A 20,578-nucleotide genomic window follows, 5' to 3' on the forward strand; every position below is an offset into this window, starting at 1 on the left:
GTCTGGGGGAGTCAAAGGATCCGGGTTCTAATCCCAGTGCCCCATTCCCCAGCCCTGATACCTCTCTGGGCCTCAGTATCCCTGACAGAGAAATGAGGATGATGTGTGCCAGGTAGGAAGTGTTTCCTGCTGGCCAGGGCTGGGGCATCTGGCAGCCTTTGGTCATAAGGGGAAACGAAGCTTGTGGCTGAGGAAGGGGGACTCCTTCCTCCACCCAGCCTCAGTCCAGTGGTCGCCTGGTCTCAGCTTCTGGAGACAGGTTTCAGTGAGAAATCAAGTCTGCGCCGAGCGTGACCCCTGCGAACCAAAAGGCTGGCCCAGGTGGGGAGGGCCGGGTATGCAGACTTCAGGAACAGGCCTTGGGTGGAGGGGAGGACAGAACCCTCCATGAGATCTTCGGGGCCCAGGCCCCCATCCTGGCCCTGCCTCTGACCTGGTGTATGACGCTGTGCACATCCTGGCCCCTCTCTGCCCATCAGCGTCTCCACTGAACTGGAAGCTGTGGGCTTGGCCGCTCTGAGGCCACACAGGTAGACAGTCATGTGGGACACAGGTGACGTTTATTTTCATGGATTTACATACTGGAAAAGCCTTTGGGTCCTTGCTGCTCCCTCCTCCCTACCCCCCACCCCTAGGGCTCAGACCCGCCACATGAAAGGGAAATAATACTGAGGGGCAGGCAATGATGCGGGGTGCGGGGCCGAGGGGCCAGGGCTGGGGCCTGAGGTCTGGGGCCCCAGCCTCTCACACGTGGCCACTTGGGCCCCTTGATTGTGTAAATAAATAACCCAGGTCCAGCCACAGTATGGGCCTCACTCTTCACAGTCCAACTTGAGGCTGATGCTTCGGGCCTTGCCCCGGGCCAGGGTGGTGGGCGGTGTCCCTGGGCTCTCGCGCTCCGCCTGGCTGGTTCCCCTTGAGCGAAGCAGCTGGCTCTGTTTCCGGAGGAAGTCCACAGGGGCAGCCCCGCCATAGCTGCTCTTGGCCCTGGAGGGTCCCGTCGGGGCATGAGGGTGGGAGCCGGCCTCCAGTTGACCCAGGTGGGCCACGTAGCCATCTGACAGGAACTGTGGGCAGAGGCGGGCAGGGATGAGGGCACGGTGGTCTCAGGCCCACATACTGCCCTCCCTTGTCCTCTCCAGGCTTCCGGGCAGTGCCGTCTGCATTATAGGCCTAGTCCTGGCACAACGTGACCCTGAGTCTTTTCTCAGTAGGTAAAAACCTCAGGCTGGGAGGTGGGCAGCTTGGCTTTACTCCTAGGTCTGTCCCTCTCTGAGCCTCAGTTTCCTCATTGGTAAAATGGGATTCTTGAGGGGGAAAATAACAGCAAGTAACATTTAGCAAACCCCTTTTTTGTGCCCAACCCTCTGCACACTGATGTGCAACGAATCACATGATCTCATGATAGCCGAGGAGGTTGGTGCCATTTTATCATTTCCATTTACAGACGGGAAATTGGGGCTTAGAAAGGTCAAGGCTGATTGATGCCCAGGGCCACGCCAGAGCAGAGCCAGCACTCAAGGTCTGGAGCACACTCCAGCCTGAGTTATCGATCCTGGTCCGCCTGGCAGCTCCGAGCTGCTCATGACCCCTGACCTGGGAGGAGCCCAGGTACCCTGAGGCCAGCCAGCCTTCTCAGATCCCCGGCTCAGATGCCTCTTAACAAAGGTAGCCCTTACGGCCTCAGACCCCGTCCCCCCTTCACCTGTCCCGCACCTGGCACTGCGCTTGCAGCTTCCGCACTGCGCGGCCCACGATGTAGGTCTGGCTGGGAGGCAGGCCCAGCGCTGCGTACACGGCCACGTCTTTGGGGGACCCATAGCCAGCCACGATGTTCAGTTCCACCTGGCGGGAGACACCAGTCAACCCCAGGGGCGGGGCCGTGCATTTGGGGGCGGGGCCTGGGGAGCCTCCCGCGCGTCAGATCGGGTCAGTTTTGCGCGTCCCAGCCAACAGGAGGGAGGCGGGACCCTGCCCAGGCGCCGCACCTCCTGCACCAGGCTCTGCAGAAACATCGCCTTCTGGCGCAGCGGGTCATGAGTGAGGCCGTCGCAGAAGGAGACGACGCCGTGTGGGAAGTTGTGCTGCGACAGCCAGGCCACCACGCGGTGCTTCTGCATGTCGGGCCGGCCTGTTACATACACGATCAGGTAGCCTGCGTCCTGCCAGTGCCTGCGGGGTGGAGCGGCAGTCAGCCACAGGCGCCAGAGATGGGGGCCGGTCTTCGCCGTGAGCCGGGGGGCAGCTGCTCCTACCTGACCACGTCCACGGCGCCGGCCCGCACCTTGGGGTCACTGCCCATGATGGAGACGCTGGCGGTGAAGGAGCCATCGATGCTGAAGACCACAGCCTCGGTGCCGCGGGCCACCACTGTCAGGCAGCACTCGGCGTACGTGTGGTCGCCCCTGCAGCCCACGTGGGCGGTGTGAGCGGCGTGAGGGCGAGGCCGGGCTGAGTCCCACCTCACGGAGGTCCAGCCGCCCCGAACTCACCTGACCATCATGCGCACAGGGTAGACACCGATGCCCAGCGCACGCTCAGGGGGTACCGGGAAGGTGAGCCGGCCCGAGCTGTTGGTGACCTCGGTGCCAAAGTGGATCCACTTGCCGGAGAGCGGCTGCGTCATGATGTAGACGTCCACCTGGTGGGATGAGGGGGCGAGGGTCCGTGAGGCGGAGAACCCAGGGACTCCCAGACTTTGAATGGAGGAGGGTGGAGGCGGGCCTGTCATTGGAAGTGGATGGGGCTGGAGCTATTTGGAGAAGGGACGGGGCGCGGGGACTGGGGGCCGGACCGGGAGGTCCTGCTGGGGGAGGGCGGGCCAGATGGGGGCGGGGCTACCCGGGGCCAAGGCCGCTGGGTACCGACCTTCTCTCCCGTGAGCGTGACCACATCCAAGGGCCCGTACATGAAGCGTCCATTCAGCACCTGGGGACGGCCCTCACACACCACCGTGTCGCTCGCCCGGTGGTTGGAAGTGACATTCTGGCGGGGGGAGATGGCATGAGCCCGCAGCCAGGAAATGTTGGGGATGCGGAAGAAGCTGATGGAGGCGGGTGCCCAGGTAGGGGCGGGGGCTGGAGGAGGCGGGGCCTCTGTGCGAGAGGGTCGAGGCTCAAGGGGTGGGCGCTTTGCCCCGCCCCCCAACCTGAGTTCAGAGTGCCCGTGTGTGGACTGCGGTTCTGAGGGGGCGGCGCCGTGAAAGGACCGAGGATGAGGATGAGGCGGGTAGGTGAGTGCCCATCCTGGACCTGGCTTGGGTAGGGGCGCGGGGATGTGGAAGAGACCAGCGGTTCCTGGGGGTGGGGCTGAGGCGTGAGGGGGTGGAGCCAGGACCGTAGGGGGCGGGGCGGGGCCTGGGAAGGCTGTTGGACAGGCAGCGCCTTGCATTTGGGGGTGCGAGGGGCAGTGCACCCACTCGGATCTTGACTTGAGTGCGTTTGCGCTGCCACTTCTCCCTGGGGAAGGCCGGGCTGTAGATGGACGGCTCCTCGCACTCGGCCAGCTGTGGCCTCTCCTTCTCGATCACCTGAGCAGGACCGGGCACGGTCAGGTGGACAGGGTCCTGAGGCTCCCCATTCTCGTCTGGTTCCCACCTCTCGCCCCAGATTCCCGGGCCCACCTGGCGCAGGATGAAGGCCACCACGTCGGCTGACTCCCAGTAGCTGGCGTGGAAGAGGTGGGGCAGCGTGACGGTGGGGAAGGCGGTGAGCGCCTCGGGGCAGTAGAGGGAGTAGTCCATCCGTTTGGTCCCCCACCATCGCTCCAGGACTGCACAGCCATGGCGGGCAGAGTCAGGGTGGCCTCCCCGCCCCATGCCCACCTGGCTGGCCCATGGCTGTTCTTCCTTCCCTCCCTTCCAGGTCTGCTTTGTTAGGTTGTGGGGGGGGGGGGCCGGGGTGTTGCATTGGGCTTTGGAGGCGGAATAAGGGTCCCCTTTCCAGGCTGCGTGGCTGGCTGACTTACTCTTAACCACCTCACTGGTGGTGCTGGGGGCAGCTTGCTGGGCCTGTGGCTCGGTGCCTAACTCACTGCCCTTCCAGAAGGCACCGCTGGCAGAGGTGGGTGTTGAGGGCACCAGCATCTCCAGCTCCTCCAGAAAGAGGCCTGAGTGGGTCTGCAGAGTGTCAGCTGGGGGAGGACGGGTGACCTCAGCAGCAGGCTGGGCCAGGCTGCTCTCCGGTCTTCCCACGCAGGGGTCCCAGGACAACTCGGGCCCCATGCCTCCACCATCTTCTCTGCCGCCCTCCCTACTCAAGTCTCGGCCAAGGCTGAACTGCCCCACATCTGGGTGGGAGGAGAGTGGAGGGCATTCCTTCCTCGGCTCACCCGATAGCCTGCTGCATTCCTGCCAGGATGCCTGCCTCCACCGCCCCAGCACAGGCCCGCCTGTCTCATGGGGCCACGCGGGGACCCACTAGCGTGCACATATGTACACGCCCCACTGCCACATGAACACGAATGCACGTGGAGACGCAACGGCACCCCTACACGCAGACACGGCAGTCCCCCGTCCCCTCCGCTGGTGGCTGCACCAGCATCACTTCTGCCTCCTCTGTCCAGCCCAGTCGTCACCACTGGCCTCCGCCCCTGGGCAGAGAACGTCAGCGGGTCTTAGGATGGAGACCTCCCAAGGGGCTGGGGCAGGGCTCTGTGGTCCCGGGAATGGTGACGTGAGAGGTTGCCGGTGATGTGGGAACTACCTCACGTGTTCTTGGGTAGGGAGGGGGCCCCTCCCCAGCCCTCCCTGGTGGTGCCTTCCTTCTCCCCTTTACATTGGTTGGGGGGGGGGCGTACCCAGCAGCAGGGATGAGCCATCTCCCAGGGGGAACTTCTGGTAGCGGGGTATGGCCAGTGGGGCAATGGCCTGGAACTTGGGGGCCAGCAGGGGCTCAAGACGGCAGGCGCAGGGGTCGGCCGCGTGGAAGAGGTTGTAGATCTGCTCGCAGGCTGGGCGCATTTGGGCCACTGGTACCCAGAAGACAAAGAGAAGAGGGCGTTTATCTAGGCATTCTGGGAGGTAGAGGGTGTGGGGGCAGCACCCTGACATGCTGCGTGACCCCGAGGCAGCACTTCCCAAACTGCATTCCCTGGGAGGTCAGCAGGGTCCTCCTGAGACAGAACCCTCGGCCGAGAAGAGATCAGAGCCTTCGACTTGATGAGGTGGCTCAGGATGAAAACGGTTCCCGTGCCCGTTGGACCCCTGCTCAGGGAGCGTCTGTGGGAATGAGCGCCTCCCAGTGCACGTGGGGAAACTTGAGCGTAGCAAGTCCCTTCTTTCTGGGCCCCGGGTTCCTCTAGCCAGGCCGTTTAATTTGTACAGTGGGGGATGGCAACAATGCCAGCGTCTCCGGTGGGAGGAATTCGGAGGTGGGGAGGGGGGTTAGACGAAGGACGAGGCATGGCCCCCACCCCGTCGTGAGGACTCACCCTCCAAGGCAGGCATCACGGTTTTGCGCAGAGCCAGCACCAGGCCCAGCGGGGAGCCGAAGAGGAAGAAGCCGGAGACCTTGAAGTCCAGGCGGCCAGCGCTGATGGGGCCATCAAGTGCCTCAGAGGTGGCCGTGGGTGGGCAGGAGGCTGTGCTTGCCCGCCTGGGCTCCCCAGAGGAGGAGGCAGTTGTGGGGGCCACCTGCAGGCTGCGGGGAAGGGGTGCTCAGTGCGGCTGACTCCGCAGCCGAGGACAAGCCCAAGGCAGGGGTGAGAGGGCAGGAATGTCACCTGTTCTGAGAGCCCTCGGGCTCAAGACTGGCCATGTCGCTGGGGGTGCGCTGGGTGGGCAGAGTTGAGGGTTCCGGGCTGGCCCGGCCCAGCCCCTCTGCTCCATCTGCCAGGGGATCCCGCACCGGGCCAACCTCTGGGGAGAGCAGCTCATTGTTCTAGAAGGAACAGGAGGACAGAAACATCCTTAGGACTGGTGATGATGTGATTCCTACTTATTTGGAAGTGAGGAGAGAGGCTTGGGGATTGGGCGGGGACTCAAAGAAAGAAGGTGGGCGGAGCCCCAGAGGGGTCAGAACGAGGCAGCAGGGGACCTGCTCGCAGACAGGGCAACCCCAGGGGCCAGAGCCCGAGAGATGGAGAGACACCACGGTGAGGGGGCGGGGTCCGGCCACACTGACCATGCTCCCGCGGCGGCTGCTGCCCCGGCTCCCCGTGCCCACGCTGGCGCTGTGGCACAGTGCGTCAAAGCCCAGGATTCCGCCGACGCCGTCTCCAATCAGCACCACCTAGGCGAGAGGCGGCGCCATCAGGAGGGGCTGCGGCGGAGGCAGGCGGGTGGGGGGCCCCCTCGCCGCGGGCTCCCGGGGGACAGTCCCCGTGCCTGACCTGTCCGCAGAAGCCAGTGCCCTCAGGGGAGCGCAGGAAGGCCGCGTAGGCCTGGTTGGTGCGGGCGATGACGGTGGCCACGGCGCCCTGGTATCGGGAGGATGAGGTGGCCAAAAGGGGCAGGGCAGCCAGTGGAATGTGGTCCTGGGAGCGGGACAGGCTGTCGCCGTCATGGCTGTAGGGGCTCAGGCTGGAGGAGGAGGCGTGGCCGGTGGGTGGGGGCCCGCGGCCCCTCCACTGCCCCTTCCATCCAAGTCCCCTCGGCTCGCTGGCAAGCCCCAGCGCTGCGGGGCCCTTGTGGGGAGTGCCAGCACTCTGGAGGCCTTTGTGACAGACCCAGTGCCTAGACACTGAGGCCTAGCCATGTGGCGGACTGGCCCAGGCGTCTGGCTTCCCGGCCTTCCTCCCATCCCCCCATGGGGCTGTCCTGGTCCCAAGAGCCCCCAGGTGGATGTATGCACCCTGGGGACCCTATGTACTTCCAGCCCTCCCACCCCTGACCAGTACTTGGAGACAAGGGCATAGGCGGCAGCGCAGATGGGTGGGCAGGGCACCAGGCGCAGCGCCACGTGGCCCAGGGCCTCGGGGAAGTGGACGCGGGTGACGGCCTCGAAGGCCAGGCTCAGCGTCTGCACGTCCGCCTGCTTGGAGTTGGCGTCCCCAGGGCCAGAGTCCAGGATGTTGCCGCTGTGCAGGATGAGGAAGAGGGCGTGGACCGCGCATGCCTCGGCCCCCAGCTCCCCGGCTCCTTCTGGGCCCTGCGGGGCACAGCGGGGTGCCAGGAGTGTCGGAGCAGCAGCCTGGGCAGGCAAGTGGGCAGAACCTTGACACGGGGTGGCCCGGTCATACTCACCTCTGAGTCCCTGGGTGCTTGTTCCCCATCCCTGATATCTTTGGCAGCCTCAGCTCCGGAGTCTGTAGGACGGGGGGCGGGGGGCACCCAGTGAAGGAGACCGCGGGGGTTGTGGAGGTTCCTTCAACTGAAACCCCAGATGCTCATGTGCTGCCGTCTGCCTGAGTGGCACCCAACCCCTACCTTCCTCTGCCCTTCTCCCCTCACTCAGTTCTCCCAAGTTTTTCCACATTTCTGTGCCGGCCCTGTTGGGGATGGCACTCCCCACAGTGCTCGTTTGCCCAGAAAATCCCTCCTCATCCTGCCCTGTCCAAAATGGTAGCCACTAACCGCACGTGCCTATCTAAATGGATTAAAATATAGCACAAAAGTTCGGTTCAGTCACACTAGCCATATTTCAAGCGCTTGCCGGCCACATGCGCCTCGTGGCTAGAACATGCCCATTAGCACAGAAAGTTCCTTGGGACGGAACTGGTCCAGTCATTCAAAATCCAGCTTAGACACCAGCTCCCATGCGAAGCTTTCCTAGACTGTTGTGTCTGAACCTCGAATACCCCACAGCCAGCCATTATCTACTCATTATTCACCTGTGTATTTACTGGACACCCTCTCTGGATTGACAGTCGTCTCAGGACCCCATTTAACCTAGGACTGAGTTGTTCTCTGAGTCCCCACTGCGTATGGGGTGCTGGCAATCTGATTCACGATCTTTACCTGGCACCCCCTCAGCCTCTGTGGGGGAGGCGAAGGCGTCGATAAAGTCATTGGAGTTCCACTTGGTCATTTCCTTGGGGAAGACCTCGTCACTGTCAGAGAAGCCTTCTGAAGGGACAAGGGGCTGTGTCATGGGGTAGGAGGGGCTTCCCAGGGGTTCGCCCACCTCTGCTAGGGCCCGCAGTGCTGACCATGGGCATCGAAGAACTCCTCTTCGGAGCTGTTCTCAGAGTCACGGGCAATGTTCTGCATGCGCCACTCAGACAAGCTCTGGGGAGACATGCCCCCTGCGGGGCCACATCAGCCTCAGCGTGGGAATCTAGCCTGAGGGTCACTCCCTCCAGACCCCCCCGCTGCCTCAGTCTCACCTCCGTGCTGGGATGAGTAGGAGGAGCGTGAGGATGAGGACCACTGTTTGCCGAAGCTGGCATCAGGTGAGGCATCGGGGCCGAGGGGGGGCTCGGGCCCATCGGAGGTGGCAGCATGGTTGGCCCCAGCCCGGGCCTCGGGGCATGGCTTCCCTGGGGGCTGGGCCTCGGGCCCCTCATTGCCCGTGTTGCACTTGGCCATGCGCTGGGCCAGCATGCGGGCGGTCTCCTCCTCCAGGGCCCGGATGTCGGCCATGCTCAGATCCGTCCACTCGTCTTGCCAGCACCAGGCCTGGCGGTGGGCTCGCAGCATCACTCGTCGCAGGCCTGTAAGTGCCCAGTCATCAGAACGAAGCTCCACCCCCCCCCCCCACTATATAAAACTAAAAAGCTTCTGCACAGCAGAAGTAACCATCGACAAGGCAAAGAGGCAACCCACCAAATGGGAGAAGATACTGCAAACAGTATCTCTGACAAGGGGCTCATATCCAAACTATATAAAGAACGCATACGACTCAACAACAAGAAACGAACGAACGCATTAATAAAGTCAGAGGACCAAAGAGACACTTCTCCCAAGACATACAAACGGCCAACAGACATATTGAAAAGATGTTCAACTTCACTAGCTATTAGGGAAAACCACAGTGAGATACCACCTCACATTTGTCAGAACTGTTATTATCAGTAAGACAAGTAATAACAAATATCGGAGAGATTGTGGGGAAAACCCTCACACGTTGCTGATACGTTGGTAACAGCCACTGTGGAAAACAGCGAGGAGGTGCCTCAAAAACCTCAGAATAGAATTATCATATGACCCAGCAAGCCTTCTTCTGGGTGTCTACCACCCCTCCCCCCAAATTTGAAACATTTATCTGTAAGGACATATGTACCCCTATGCTCACTGCAGCATTATTCACTGTGGCCAAGACATGTAAACAACCGAAGTGTCCTTTGATGGATGACTGGGTAAAGAAGATGCGGTACGCGGATACAACGGAATACTCCTCAGCCATGAGAAAAGAGAGAATACTGCCATTTGCGATGACATGGACGGAGCTTGAGACTGTCATGCTACGTGAAATGAGTCATATGGAAAAAGTCGAGCACCGTAGGATTTCACTCACATGTGGGATATAAAACTGAACACAAACAACGAACAAGACGAAGAAAAACTCATAGGCACGGACAACAGTTTAGTGGTTACCAGAGGGAAAGGGGAAATGGAGGGAGGGAGATAAAAGTAAAGAGGGTCAGCTATATGGTGGTGGAAGGAGATTTGGCTCTGGGAGGTGAACACAAAATGCAACATACAGATGATGTATTGTATAATCGTACCCTTGAAACCTACATAATTTCATTGACCAATGTCACCCCGATAAATTTTTAAAAACCAACAGTGCCCTCCCCGCCCCCCCCCACCGCCAGCCCAAGTTTCCCTGCCACAGCAGCCACATGCCCAGTCCCTGAGGTTGGGTAATGGCTCCCCTGGGCACGCCACACACCCAGAGCCACAAAGTGGCGCAGGCGGGGTGCCCGCTATCCATGGGATGGGAGCGGAAACCCGGGCATTTGTCTTCCTGCCCCACCTCCCTCCCTGCCCACTGTGTCTTCTAACCCTCTGGACACCCCGACTCTGAGCACCGACCCCAGCCCCACACCCCAGACTCTGAGCACCGACCCCAGTCCCACACCCCAGGAAGCTGGAGCTCGCTCATCGGGCTTCCTGCTGATTTCTTAGGAGGAGTTAACAATTAAGGCATTAACAGTTAATGAAATTGTTGATGGTTAATGAAGGTGTTAATAGGTAATGGAAGTGTTGGCACTTAATGAAGATTGTCGAAGAGAGATGAGACCCATTCTAGGATATTTTCATCTTAAGCGGATGAATAAAGTTAGAAACCTCAATCTCTAGGAAATGAGATACTAATAGTTGAAATATAATTATAAACTTCTGGAAGGAAATATATCAGAATCTTAATAGTGGTTCTGTGTGGGTGATTTTATTTTATTATTTGTGCTTTTGGGAATTTTTCCAAAAGCAAGACAAGGAGTCTGTATTACTCTCTACGCTAAATTTTCTCCTCTGTAAAATGGGAATAACAGTCCTTACCTTGGGGGTGTTAGAAGAGATCTTGCATAAAAAGTGATTAGCAAAGGATCTGTGATCAACATGAGCTTTTAATATCTGGTCCAACCTCCTCCTCATTTACAGGAGGGAAAATTAAGGTGCAGAGATGGGAAGTGGAGGTTCCATGAGAGTCCCCTGGACACCCCCATTCAGGGATCCTTCTACCTACAGATGGCCCGTGCTCACACCTGGGAAGCAGGGCAGGGTTGAGCTGCAGGAGCTGTAGGGTTGGGTTTAAGGTGGCATGAAACGGGCTCCTGGATACCAAGGCCAGAGGATGGGACTCTGGGAGCTGAGGGTGGGAGAGACCCTGAGAGAATGACGACAGAGGCTCAGCTTGGCCTTTGCTCCCTAGCATGTGGCTGGTTAGGGCTCCGACCCTCCTGAGAGTCTCCAAGTCTTGCTTGCCTCACAGACTGATTTAGCATCTTGGACTGCAAGAGCATGTCGTCAGCCTCTTGCCCTCCCGGCTCTTACCTGTATCTCAAGGCTAGTCTCCCTGGACCCCCAGCCAGTCTGTGCTGCTCCCCTCTGCCTCAGCACTCACCACATCAAATGGCAATGATGGCTTTATGCTTGTGTGTCCCCGGGAGCCTGGGAGCGTCCCGGCTCAAACGCGGGGCCCGGTGCATGCTGGGTAAGCGGAACCTCCCGCGGCTGGGTGCTCACCGACATCGTGGATGAACTGCTCGATCTTGGCTTGCATGCCCCAGTAGCGGAACTCGACCTTGCACAGCTTATAGGCGCACATGAGGGGCCCCGTCTGGGCCGCCGTGCGTGCCCAGTCATCAGCCAGCGGTCCTCGGCCCGTCTTAACTGAGCGGTACAGCCGGGGGTCCTCTTCTGCTTTGTACTCGCCCGGGGCCACTGCGTCTCGCACTATGTCGATGGTGTCTGAGGGGGTTCCAGCAGCACTGAGCACCACCAGCCCCCTCCAGCCCCTGCCACCCCTTCCCTGCCTCGGGACCTGGAGGGCAGCCTTTTGAAGACAGGAAGCCAAGGCCTGGAGAGAGCCTGGGACTTGTCAGAGGCTGCCCACTGAGACATCAGGTAGCCTGAGAGGGTCTCCAGGGTCCCCCCACTGGTTCCAGGCCTCACCCAGGATGCGCTGTCTCCTCTCAGCCCCACTCAGGTTAAAGACATTCGGCTGCTGCCCCCCATCAGGCAGGTAATAGGTCTCTATTTCAATGGAGAATTTCTCCACAAAGGGGCAGGTGTACCTGGGCAGAGAACATGGGCAAGGGTCACTCCTGTGCCCACTGGGGCTCTTCCCCTTGTGGCCCCAGGCCCAACCCACCCACTCACCGGGTTCGGGTGTAAGGGTAAGCGTTCCAGGATTCCTCCTCCACCTGCAGGGCAGCCTTGGGCAGCAGTGCCCGGAACCAGCCTGGGATGTGGGAGCCCACATGGTACACCTTATGTGTGTACTGCCCGCTGCCGCCAGGCCCATCTGTGTAGGGCCGGTTGGCCAGGATCTCCACGCCGCTCCCCTCACCACTTGACTCCTCCCGGCTCTTTTTCTGTAGTCCAGGCAGAGTAGAGTGCACGGCTCAGGCCCGCCTCAGCTCCTGGGGTCCCCAGCTTGGCCTGGCCCCCTGCACAGCTCTGGGGCCCTCGTCCTAGCCTTTCCAACTCCTTGAAACCTAACCCTGGCCCCCTGCAGCTCCTGGGATCAGAATTATAGCCGCCGTCCAGGCCCCCCACAGGGTCGAGTATCTGCTTTATTCCAGGCACTGTTTGGGATTACATTAATTAGGATGTGCTGGTGAACAGAACAAAGAACCTGTCCTTGTGGAACTTAACGTTCCAACGGAGAGAGGGACACACAGGAGAAAGCAAATTACGTGCTGTGTGAGAAGGTGAGAAGCACTATGGGAAAAGAAAGCGTAGCGCAGAGCAGGCAGGTTGAGTTGGGGATTGGGACTTCCACAGGCAGCTAGAGAAGGCCTCACGAAAGTTACCACGACTGTGATTCGAACATAACCTGAAGGAGGGGAGCGAGGCTGCTGAGTGGATGGGGGGTGGGGGGAGTATTTAAGGCGGAGGGGAGGTCCATGTAAGCTCCGGAGGTGCGAGCGCGCGGCACTGCTCCGAGGGCAGCCAGGAGCCCAGGGTGGGTGGGCTGGAAGAACTGAGGAGAGTAGAAGAGGCAAAATCTCTCTGAGGACCTCACCCTAGGCAACCTCCGTCTGTGGGACCCCAGACCAGCTCCTGCCACACCCTCTCACAGTTGGCGAGGACTCGCATCCTACCCTTTTACAGCGCTGGAGCCCACACTTGGCCCACCCAGCCTGAGGCTGGGTCCTGGCCCTCCTGCCTCTGCAGACTCTGACTATATACTTCTGGGGAACGCATTTGGAACAGGCCTCCCTGACAGCCTGCCCTGGCCCATTTTCCTCACAGCCCAAGCCCAGACCCTCATCCCCGTCCTCTTAGCCCGGACCCCGTCCCTTATCCTCCGGGGTCCCTGCCTACCCCTCTGTTTCAGTTTTGGTGCCTGATCCTCATCCCATCTCCCTGACCTGGGCTTGCCAGGATTCTGCACCCTCTGGGGACCCCGTCCCAGGCTTCTCCACCATCTAGGACCCCTCTTCACGCCCTGCCTCTCACTCTTGCCTCCTTATGCCCTTCTTTCCCTACACCGATAAGGATTACAGTCTCTGAGGATTAACGGAGATCAGACATGGGCTGAGTGCCCAGCACGGGCTGGGCACTCGGGGGGTGGGGAGACATCGCTATGCCCTTCTGCCCCTCTTCCCGCAGCCCTCACACCCTCCCCGGCATCCGAAGGGCCGTCGCTCTCTTCTTCTCCTCTGGCCTCTGAGCCCTTTCAAAGCCCCGGAGCGGGGCTGGCGGGGGTTGAGCTGGGCCCAGCCCCTTGTCCCAGGTGCGGCCTGCGTGCTCCTGCCATTACCCCATCATGAAGTATGGCCCCCATGGATCTCCCGCTTCCCATCGCCCTCACCTGGATCATGTAGAGCTGGGCCACCTGGTACTCATCCAGGCTCATGGGCAGCAGAATGTGGTACTCTTTGATGAGCATCCTGAAAGCGCTCGGCCCGCCGCGCGCGGCCTCCGCTCCGCCTGGCGCAGGGCACAGCGCGGCCGTCAGCGAGGGGCGGCGACGTGCGGCCCCGAGCCCTGCGTGCAGGCCGAGGGGCTCGGGCCGCAGGACTCCATGCCCGGGCCCGCCACTGGGGAGGCAGAGGCGACCCCTGCGCCGCCGCCAGCGCCGCCGAGGGCCGGCAGCTGCAGCAAAGCTGAACGCTGACCTCTTTTCCGCGCAGCCCCCGCCCCCCGCCCGTCCGTCACTATGGCAACCGCGCGCTGACGCTGGCCCCCCGGAGCGGCGGCGCCGGCCGGTGAGCCGAGCCTCTCGGGCCGCGTCCTAAGCCCCTGCGGAACAGCATCCCTCGGGGCCCCGCCCCCTGGAGCCCCCAGGCCCCTCCTTCCGGGCCTGCCTTCCACGACCGGCCTCTCGGGACCTCCCCAGCATCCCTTTCCCAGAGTCGCTGGGGTCCAGTGTTCCACACTCCTTTCGTCCAGTTAAAATCTTGTCCCCTGGGGTGTCTCTCCACGGAGGAGCCCCGTGCACCCCTTCTCTTAGCATCTGTCAGCGTTCCCCACATGCCTGCAGCCGAACCTGCCTTCCAGGACCTGATAACTAACCCCTCCGCCTCCCCAGAACCGCCTTCCCCACTCCGACCCGGAGCCCAGTCCTCGACTTTCCCCTCCCCAGCATCCTTCCTGGACCCCCCGCACTTGTCTATGCAGACGCCCCATCGTCCTTCCCAGGGCGGACCCCTCTTCGGGCTGAGGCGAGTGCCTCCACTTGGTATCCCGGACTCTCGCCTTGCGAGACCCGCTCCGCCCACGCGCACCCCGGTTCGGTCGCAGGCACCTAGCCTACCCTGCAACCTCTCACCCAGCGAGCTGGCAAGAGGCCCCGCTGTCCCACTTCCCTCTGCTCCCCCGCATCCCCGTCCCCCGCCGTGCTCTTGGCCCGTCCGGCGTCGTCCCGGCTCACCTCCAGTTGAGGGCGGACGCCCCTCACCGGGTACGGGCGGGGGCAGACGGGCTGTGCGTCTGAGCCCGGAGCGCCCCCAGCCCCGGCCTCGGATTCCAGCAGTGGCCGGACCCTCTGGAGGAGCAGCGCAGGCCCATGGCCCCGACCTTTCTGCCTGTCCGCCCGCCGGCGCCCTGCCGTCCCTCCCCGCCGCCCGCCGCGTCACTGCAGCCGCCCCGCCCCCTTCCTGGGCTTGGCAGGCCCTCCCTAACCCTGCGGGGTCCGGGCAGCCCCGCCCGCAGCGGGGCAGGGCGGCCCCTGCCTTCCTTCCCCAAGGCAGCCGGGGAAGAGGCAGTTCTTCAAACGCTGGTGCTTTTTACTCCCTCTGTGCTCTTCGGGATCCCCAAAGCACTCTTGGTTTCAATCTCCACCCTAGCCCAATCCTCCTGCGTGCTAGGGAAATATGGCAGGGTCCCACCCCTGTCCTCCCCAGCCCCTCGAACCTGAGGGCCAGAGCAGGGGAAATGCCTGACGTGCAAAGTCTGGCCAGAAGCTGGTCTCTCACTTGCCTCTACCTATGGGGCTGGGGTTCCAGCGCCCAGGCCTCTAGGGTTACTCAGCTACACACCCACGCAGAGGCAGGCAGTCATTCAGAATCCTAGGACTCGCCCCTCAGTGGGGTCCCACCCATACCTTCCGGGTCCACAAGTCTGGCCAACCAGCCACCAGACCCTGGGAAAAGGCTGAGACACCTGAGGGCTGGGATTGTGGGACCACACTCAGTCCCATAAAGCTGCTGGGATGGTGGATGGCAGCACTCAGCTGAGTCTCACCATGTTGGAAGCCAGTCCTCTCCCCTTGGCTCTGCTTCACGGCTGGGGGGGGCGGTGAGGGGGAAGCAGAGGTGCACCCCCTTCTCTCTGAAGAGTCAGAAACCCCGTGTATTCAGAGCCTCCAGGGCTGAATCGGTTGAGGCCGTCAGGACTAAGCCACGTGAGGGCATAGCTTAAGCCAACTGGCATTTCCATCCTGCCAAGCATCACTGCTAATCCAGAAGTAAAGCCCTCTAGGCCCAGACGGGTGACATTGCCCTCCAGCTGTGGAGAAGGCCAAGGCCCTGCGCTGCCCCCTGGTGGCACCATGTGGAGGACAGGGCTCTAAGCTAGTGGAGCTCAACTCTTTCCACTACTTACAGCTGGAAAGGCTGAGGGCTGACAGGGGCAGGGTCCCTTCCAAAGTCAATGGCCAGTGGGGGCCAGGCCAGACCCAGTCGGCCTCTCTTCCACCCTCTGCACCACTCCAAATCTCCTCTTTCCCTCTTTCTTCCTGGCCCACCTGGGCTTAGCAGAAGTACCAGACTCAGAAAGACTAAGAGCTGAGAGAACAACTCCAAATTATCTTTTATTTATACAAAAAGGGCATGTTTAGCAAAAGACACACTGAGAAAAGAGTGGCTACGGCCTGGAGACAAGGCAGGGAGGTGACAGGCTTTCTGAGGCCCTCCTGGGGGAGAAGGGGTCTGGAACAAAGTAGTGAGAAGTCCTGGGTAAGTGCTGAGTGGTGGGGGCCACAGAAAGGGGAGAGCTCCAGCTGGATCAACACTGCTGGCAGGTCATGGGTGGGACTCACAGTGACCTCGCTGCTAACTACTGCGGGGGTCCCACGTAGTGCTGTCAACTGGAGTGAGAGCCACCCCTGGTTCCTGGAGGGCACCCACCAAGGGACACAGGACAGGAAGTGCAACTCGGGGCGAAGGCCAGGGAGAAGCAGGTGCCCTGCAATGGCTGGGAAAGGTCCTCTCCCAGGCAGAGGCGCGTCCTGTTACGTGCGGGCATTCCGCTCTGTCTCTGCCAGGCACTCTCTGACTAGGGCCCGGGCATGGATGATGCCTGGGATGGGGGTGGGAAAGTAACACACAGGGTCTCAGTGACCCTCCACAGTCCCGCCCTGCCCCGCCCTCCCGCAGAGGAAGAACCCTCCCTCCCTACCCCCTTTCCCTTCAGCAAGAGGGACTATAATCTAAGGAAGAGCTGGATGACAATAGAGGTTTGGATAATCCTCAAGTTTGCCCTCTTAAAATACAGATTCCCTGGCCCTCCCCTAGAAACTGACTTAATTTCAATTCATTTCAATTCAATTCAATACATCTCCGGATAATGATACTGGCCCTAGTCTAGGCCTGGCTCACATGACCTCCAGATGGCTTCCTTCCTGGAGGGGTGGGTGGGTGGGCGGGCGGACGGGCCTGGTCTCACTCACCTCTCTTCAGGCGCTCCATGGCGCTCTTGCTGCCAGCATAGGTGGGCCGGATCTCTTTGCCCATCTCCTCTATGACAGACAGCAGGTCTGTGTAGGTGCTCTGGGAGCCCTGAGCGCCGGGCGGCTTCATTGCCTATGTCAAAAGAAAACAGGGCAGTGAGATCAGGCCCCAGAGGGCCTCCAGTTCCCAATCACAGGCAATCCCTCGGTCCCACTCACCTGCACATAGCCCATGGAGGGCGGTCCAAAGTCGTTAAACAGTGGTCTGAAAGGGGCAGCGGCTCCCGGCACTGAGCCCGACGGCGATGGGACACTTCCGGCTGCAACATGCGCGAGTTAACAGGTCAGCGCGGGACAGGGACGCCTCCTCCCAGCGCTCCAGGCCCCCGACCCCGCTCGCCCCATTCCTTCTGAAGGGATTCATTCCTGGATGCTCAACTTCAGGGACAAGTCCCACCCCCTAGACCCCTCCAGGCCCTTACGTGACCACGCCCACTTCACAGGCCAGCAAACTGAGGCTCAGGGAGGGTAGGCGGCAGGCCCAGTACTGCAGAACTCAGGCCGTCTTCCCTTCGAGACCTTGACCACCCAGGCAGGCGAACAGGGGTGGAACTGCATCCTCACCTGTGGGGACTGGGGTGCCGGGCCCAGGAGTGCTGGATCCCGGGGTGCTGCTGGGGGCGGGGGCGATGGGTTTGTAGGACATCCCCAACTCCTGGGTGCGGCGGACGCCGGCCGGCCGCTCCTCCGGGGTTGGCTGCCTGGCCACTCAGCCGCGTTCTGATTGGCAGGCGGGCTGCACGCCCCTGGTAAAGAGCGCACAGGCCGGAAGGGCGGGCGGGCACAAATGCTCTCTCACTCTCGATTGGTGTGCAAAGATGTCACTCGGGCCTCCTCATTGGTCGAAACCGACCCCAACAGGTCGCAACCGCTACTGATTGGTCTCCGCCTTCCGGACCTCGCACCTGTCTGCTCCGGATTGGGCGGTGGCCGACACCCGCCGCAATTGGCGAGTTCGCGGCCGGGGCCCGCGCGCTCTCTATCGGATTAGTTCCAAGACCCGAGAGGCGGGGCCTCGGAAGCCTGGACCTGGGTCTGGTCCGCTGCCGTTTGCGCGGAGGGTGTCTTCACGGGCACGGGCACGGGCACCGCCCTTACGCCTCCATTCGTGCTGCTTTGCACGTCAGCTCCGCGCCGCCCGGTCTTGGTTCCGCTGGGGCTGCTGTCGTCGCTGTCGTCGCTGTCGTCGCTGCCGCCGTCGCCGCCGTGGAACCCACCTTTCCTCCACCCTGGATGCCGGAGGACGCGGGGCTTTGACGTTCCGAGCCCTGCGCCCCACCCCGTGCGCTTTTACGTCACCTTTCGCCGGTTCAGCAACCTGTGCCCGATCTGCGCATGCGCTTCGTAAAGCCTCGGCTTGTTCCCATGGCAACGGGTTCCTCACCAACGCTACCACCACGCCTCTTCCACGGAATTACCTGCTTCTAGGGTCTAGGCTGGTGTTAGGTTTAAAGGCGACCTCGAAGCCTCCTCAACCTGCTCCCCTAAGGACTCACGCCTGTGCCTCATCATGACAGTAGCAGGAACCGCAAACCTTCGTTAAATACTGCACGCCGGGCCCTGTATCCGATGGATCTTGGACAAGAGCACCTCCTGGAGTCAGACTGACGTTGGACTCTCTCACCACGCCCGCTAGCGGTCTCCTTTGGAGCAGGCTCACCTCAGTTTCTCCATTTGTAAAATAGGGACGCTAATAACTATCTCGTAGGGTTGTTATATGCATTAAATGAAGATTCATAAAGTGCTTATGGCTTCAGTCTCCGCTTTTTATATTTCACTCCAGTGCCTCAGAACCTTTCCATTTCTCCACCCAGACCCCTCCCGTCAAATCTTATTCCTCACTATCCTAGGTTTTGAAAACTCCAAACAGTAACCCTTTCTCCCAGGCAACTTCTCCTCCAAACTTCTCTGGCCTTGTGCGCCCTTCATGCCCCCAAGCCCGTAGATTTTTCTCATCCCCAGGACGTTCATCCATTCACCCAACAAATATTTTCTGACTTCATCCTCTTATCTCAGGCCTTGTGCTGGACACTGGTTCTGATACGAAAATGAATGCCCACGGCCTCTATCTTCTGTCGGGAGCCATTTTGAGACATGACGGAAGCCATTACGAGGCACTGAAGAAGTCAGTAGCAGAAGCCATAACATGGCTACTGAGTTTGCTTAACCAATGGTTCTAGGAAACAAGAAGTCAAGTTACCTTGGTGAGCCTCTTAAACTCACCTTTGAAGGTAACAGAATGTTTTACAACCTTGGAAACAGGGCTATGTATGATCATGTGTAATTGACGAGCATTGTTATAGATATGTATGGTGCGCTTTGCTATGGTAACGTAGTGATTGATTATGGTATTCAATAATCACATAAAAAGGCTATGCTAAATAAACTCGGGGCTGCAGCTCTGACCATACGCCCTCCCGGAAAGATCTTTTCTGTCTTCTCTTTTTTCCCTTAGGCTTCACCCCCCTCTTTCAGGTGCTGTTCGATCTCAGCCGGCTGGCTCCGGCAATCTTTAAGGAACTCCTAGTGTCCGGGAGACACAGGGAGGCAAAGGCACACAGTAAGACAATGTGGAGACCAGGACAAGGTTCATTGGAACTTAGAGGAAGGGCCCTACCTGGTGGCATCACGGAAGTCTTCCCGATGGAGGTGCCGTTCAATAAGTGAATGGACCAATAAACCGTGATATATCCATACAATGGACTGTTTGGCAACAAAAGGAAATTATCTACTTAGCCAGAAAATAACACAGATAGGCGTATTGTTAAGTGAAAGAAGCCAGTCTGACGAAGCCACGTACCGTATGATTCCAATTGTATGACATCCTGGAAAAGGCAAACCTGTGCAGAAGGGAAACGGATGATGGCTTGCCATGCGTGCCGAGGAGCGGGATCGAGTAGGTGAAGCACAGGGGACTTCTTTTGAGGGCAGTGAAACTATTCCATGTGAAACCGTAATGGTGAATACAAGACGTTAAGCATTTGTCAAAGAGCAAACTCTGACGTGTTCAAGTTTAAAAAAAAAAAAATCGTTAAGGTGATCTGGGATCCCAGGATGGGATGCAGAATATGACGAAAGAATCTAGCTGTATCGAAAATGCGTGAAACAGGCTCTCCAAAGGGGTGGGGGAGTAAGGTGCTAATCTGGAATGTGTAAGAACATAGCACAGTACTTTAGCGACGTGGTTCCAACGGGGGTATGGGTCAACAATGCTGAAAGCACTACACATGTGTGTACACTAGAGTTGAAAATTAACTAGTAGGATGGATTATTTTTCACTGCTGGAATGAGAAGTTGCAGCTAAGCCAGGAAAAGAGTCTAGACTGGTAGTGGGTTGGAACTGGAGATATCAATATTAACTCATGTTTAGCTCAATATAGATACAATCGGTTACATACAGAAACATTTGTAAATGTGTATATACACAGCTTAGTGCATACAGATAAGAGAAGTTGCCTAACACATAAGAGAAGTTGAGTGTGGAATACACAGGAACTTCTCGTACTAGCCTCAAAATAATTGTTTAAACCTAGAACTGTTCTAAAATAAGTGGATATAATATCTTGATGGCTACCTTGGTGCACACACAGGTAAAAATTCAACGAATTTTATACAAGATGTATATGCCTTACTGAATGTATGTTATACTCAAACTATTTAAAGTAGATTTAACGTAAAAATCAGAATGTCTAGCTTCTCTTGGAAAATTAGGTCTCGTGGCTCTGGCCTGCTCTGACTGGCAACGGCTGGTGGAGTGGGCGGCAGGTGCCTCTCTCGGGCGGGGAAGGGACTCTCAGCTCAGCATAGGCCCCGCCTGCCTACTCTTCCTTCCCCGCCCCAGTCCTTCCTCCAGC

General features: G+C 59.6%; 2 protein-coding genes across 3 annotated transcripts; both read right to left on the reverse strand.

The window, feature by feature from the left end:
• Positions 1–541: 541 nt before the first annotated feature.
• On the reverse strand, positions 542–14,599 carry PITPNM1 (phosphatidylinositol transfer protein membrane associated 1). 2 transcript variants are annotated; one of them, XM_036221047.1, is made up of 24 exons: positions 14,427–14,599; positions 13,365–13,483; positions 11,705–11,919; positions 11,498–11,619; positions 11,069–11,293; positions 8,266–8,592; positions 8,089–8,184; positions 7,898–8,002; positions 7,184–7,245; positions 6,838–7,088; positions 6,331–6,520; positions 6,123–6,230; positions 5,722–5,879; positions 5,431–5,639; positions 4,798–4,968; positions 3,967–4,131; positions 3,623–3,771; positions 3,419–3,529; positions 2,869–2,985; positions 2,493–2,641; positions 2,256–2,405; positions 1,989–2,172; positions 1,717–1,845; positions 542–1,067 (listed from the first exon to the last, which is right to left on the reverse strand). In XM_036221047.1, the coding sequence occupies exons 2-24, from the start codon at positions 13,440–13,442 to the stop codon at positions 813–815; spliced, it is 3,726 nt and encodes a 1,241-aa protein (XP_036076940.1). In that variant the 5' UTR covers positions 13,443–13,483; positions 14,427–14,599; the 3' UTR covers positions 542–812. The 2 variants fall into 2 exon arrangements, with proteins under 2 accessions (XP_036076940.1, XP_015987698.1); XM_016132212.2 differs by having other exon boundaries at positions 7,898–8,005.
• Positions 14,600–15,781: 1,182 nt separating this feature from the next.
• CDK2AP2 (cyclin dependent kinase 2 associated protein 2) lies at positions 15,782–18,400 on the reverse strand. The gene is made up of 4 exons (XM_016132200.2): positions 17,289–18,400; positions 16,884–16,984; positions 16,665–16,797; positions 15,782–16,294 (listed from the first exon to the last, which is right to left on the reverse strand). Exons 1-4 carry the CDS (start codon positions 17,368–17,370, stop codon positions 16,227–16,229), a joined length of 384 nt encoding a protein of 127 aa, XP_015987686.1. The 5' UTR covers positions 17,371–18,400; the 3' UTR covers positions 15,782–16,226.
• Positions 18,401–20,578: the final 2,178 nt, after the last annotated feature.

The sequence above is a fragment of the Rousettus aegyptiacus genome, unplaced genomic scaffold (assembly GCF_014176215.1).
Source record: "Rousettus aegyptiacus isolate mRouAeg1 unplaced genomic scaffold, mRouAeg1.p scaffold_m13_p_5, whole genome shotgun sequence".
Lineage (NCBI taxonomy): Eukaryota > Metazoa > Chordata > Mammalia > Chiroptera > Pteropodidae > Rousettus > Rousettus aegyptiacus.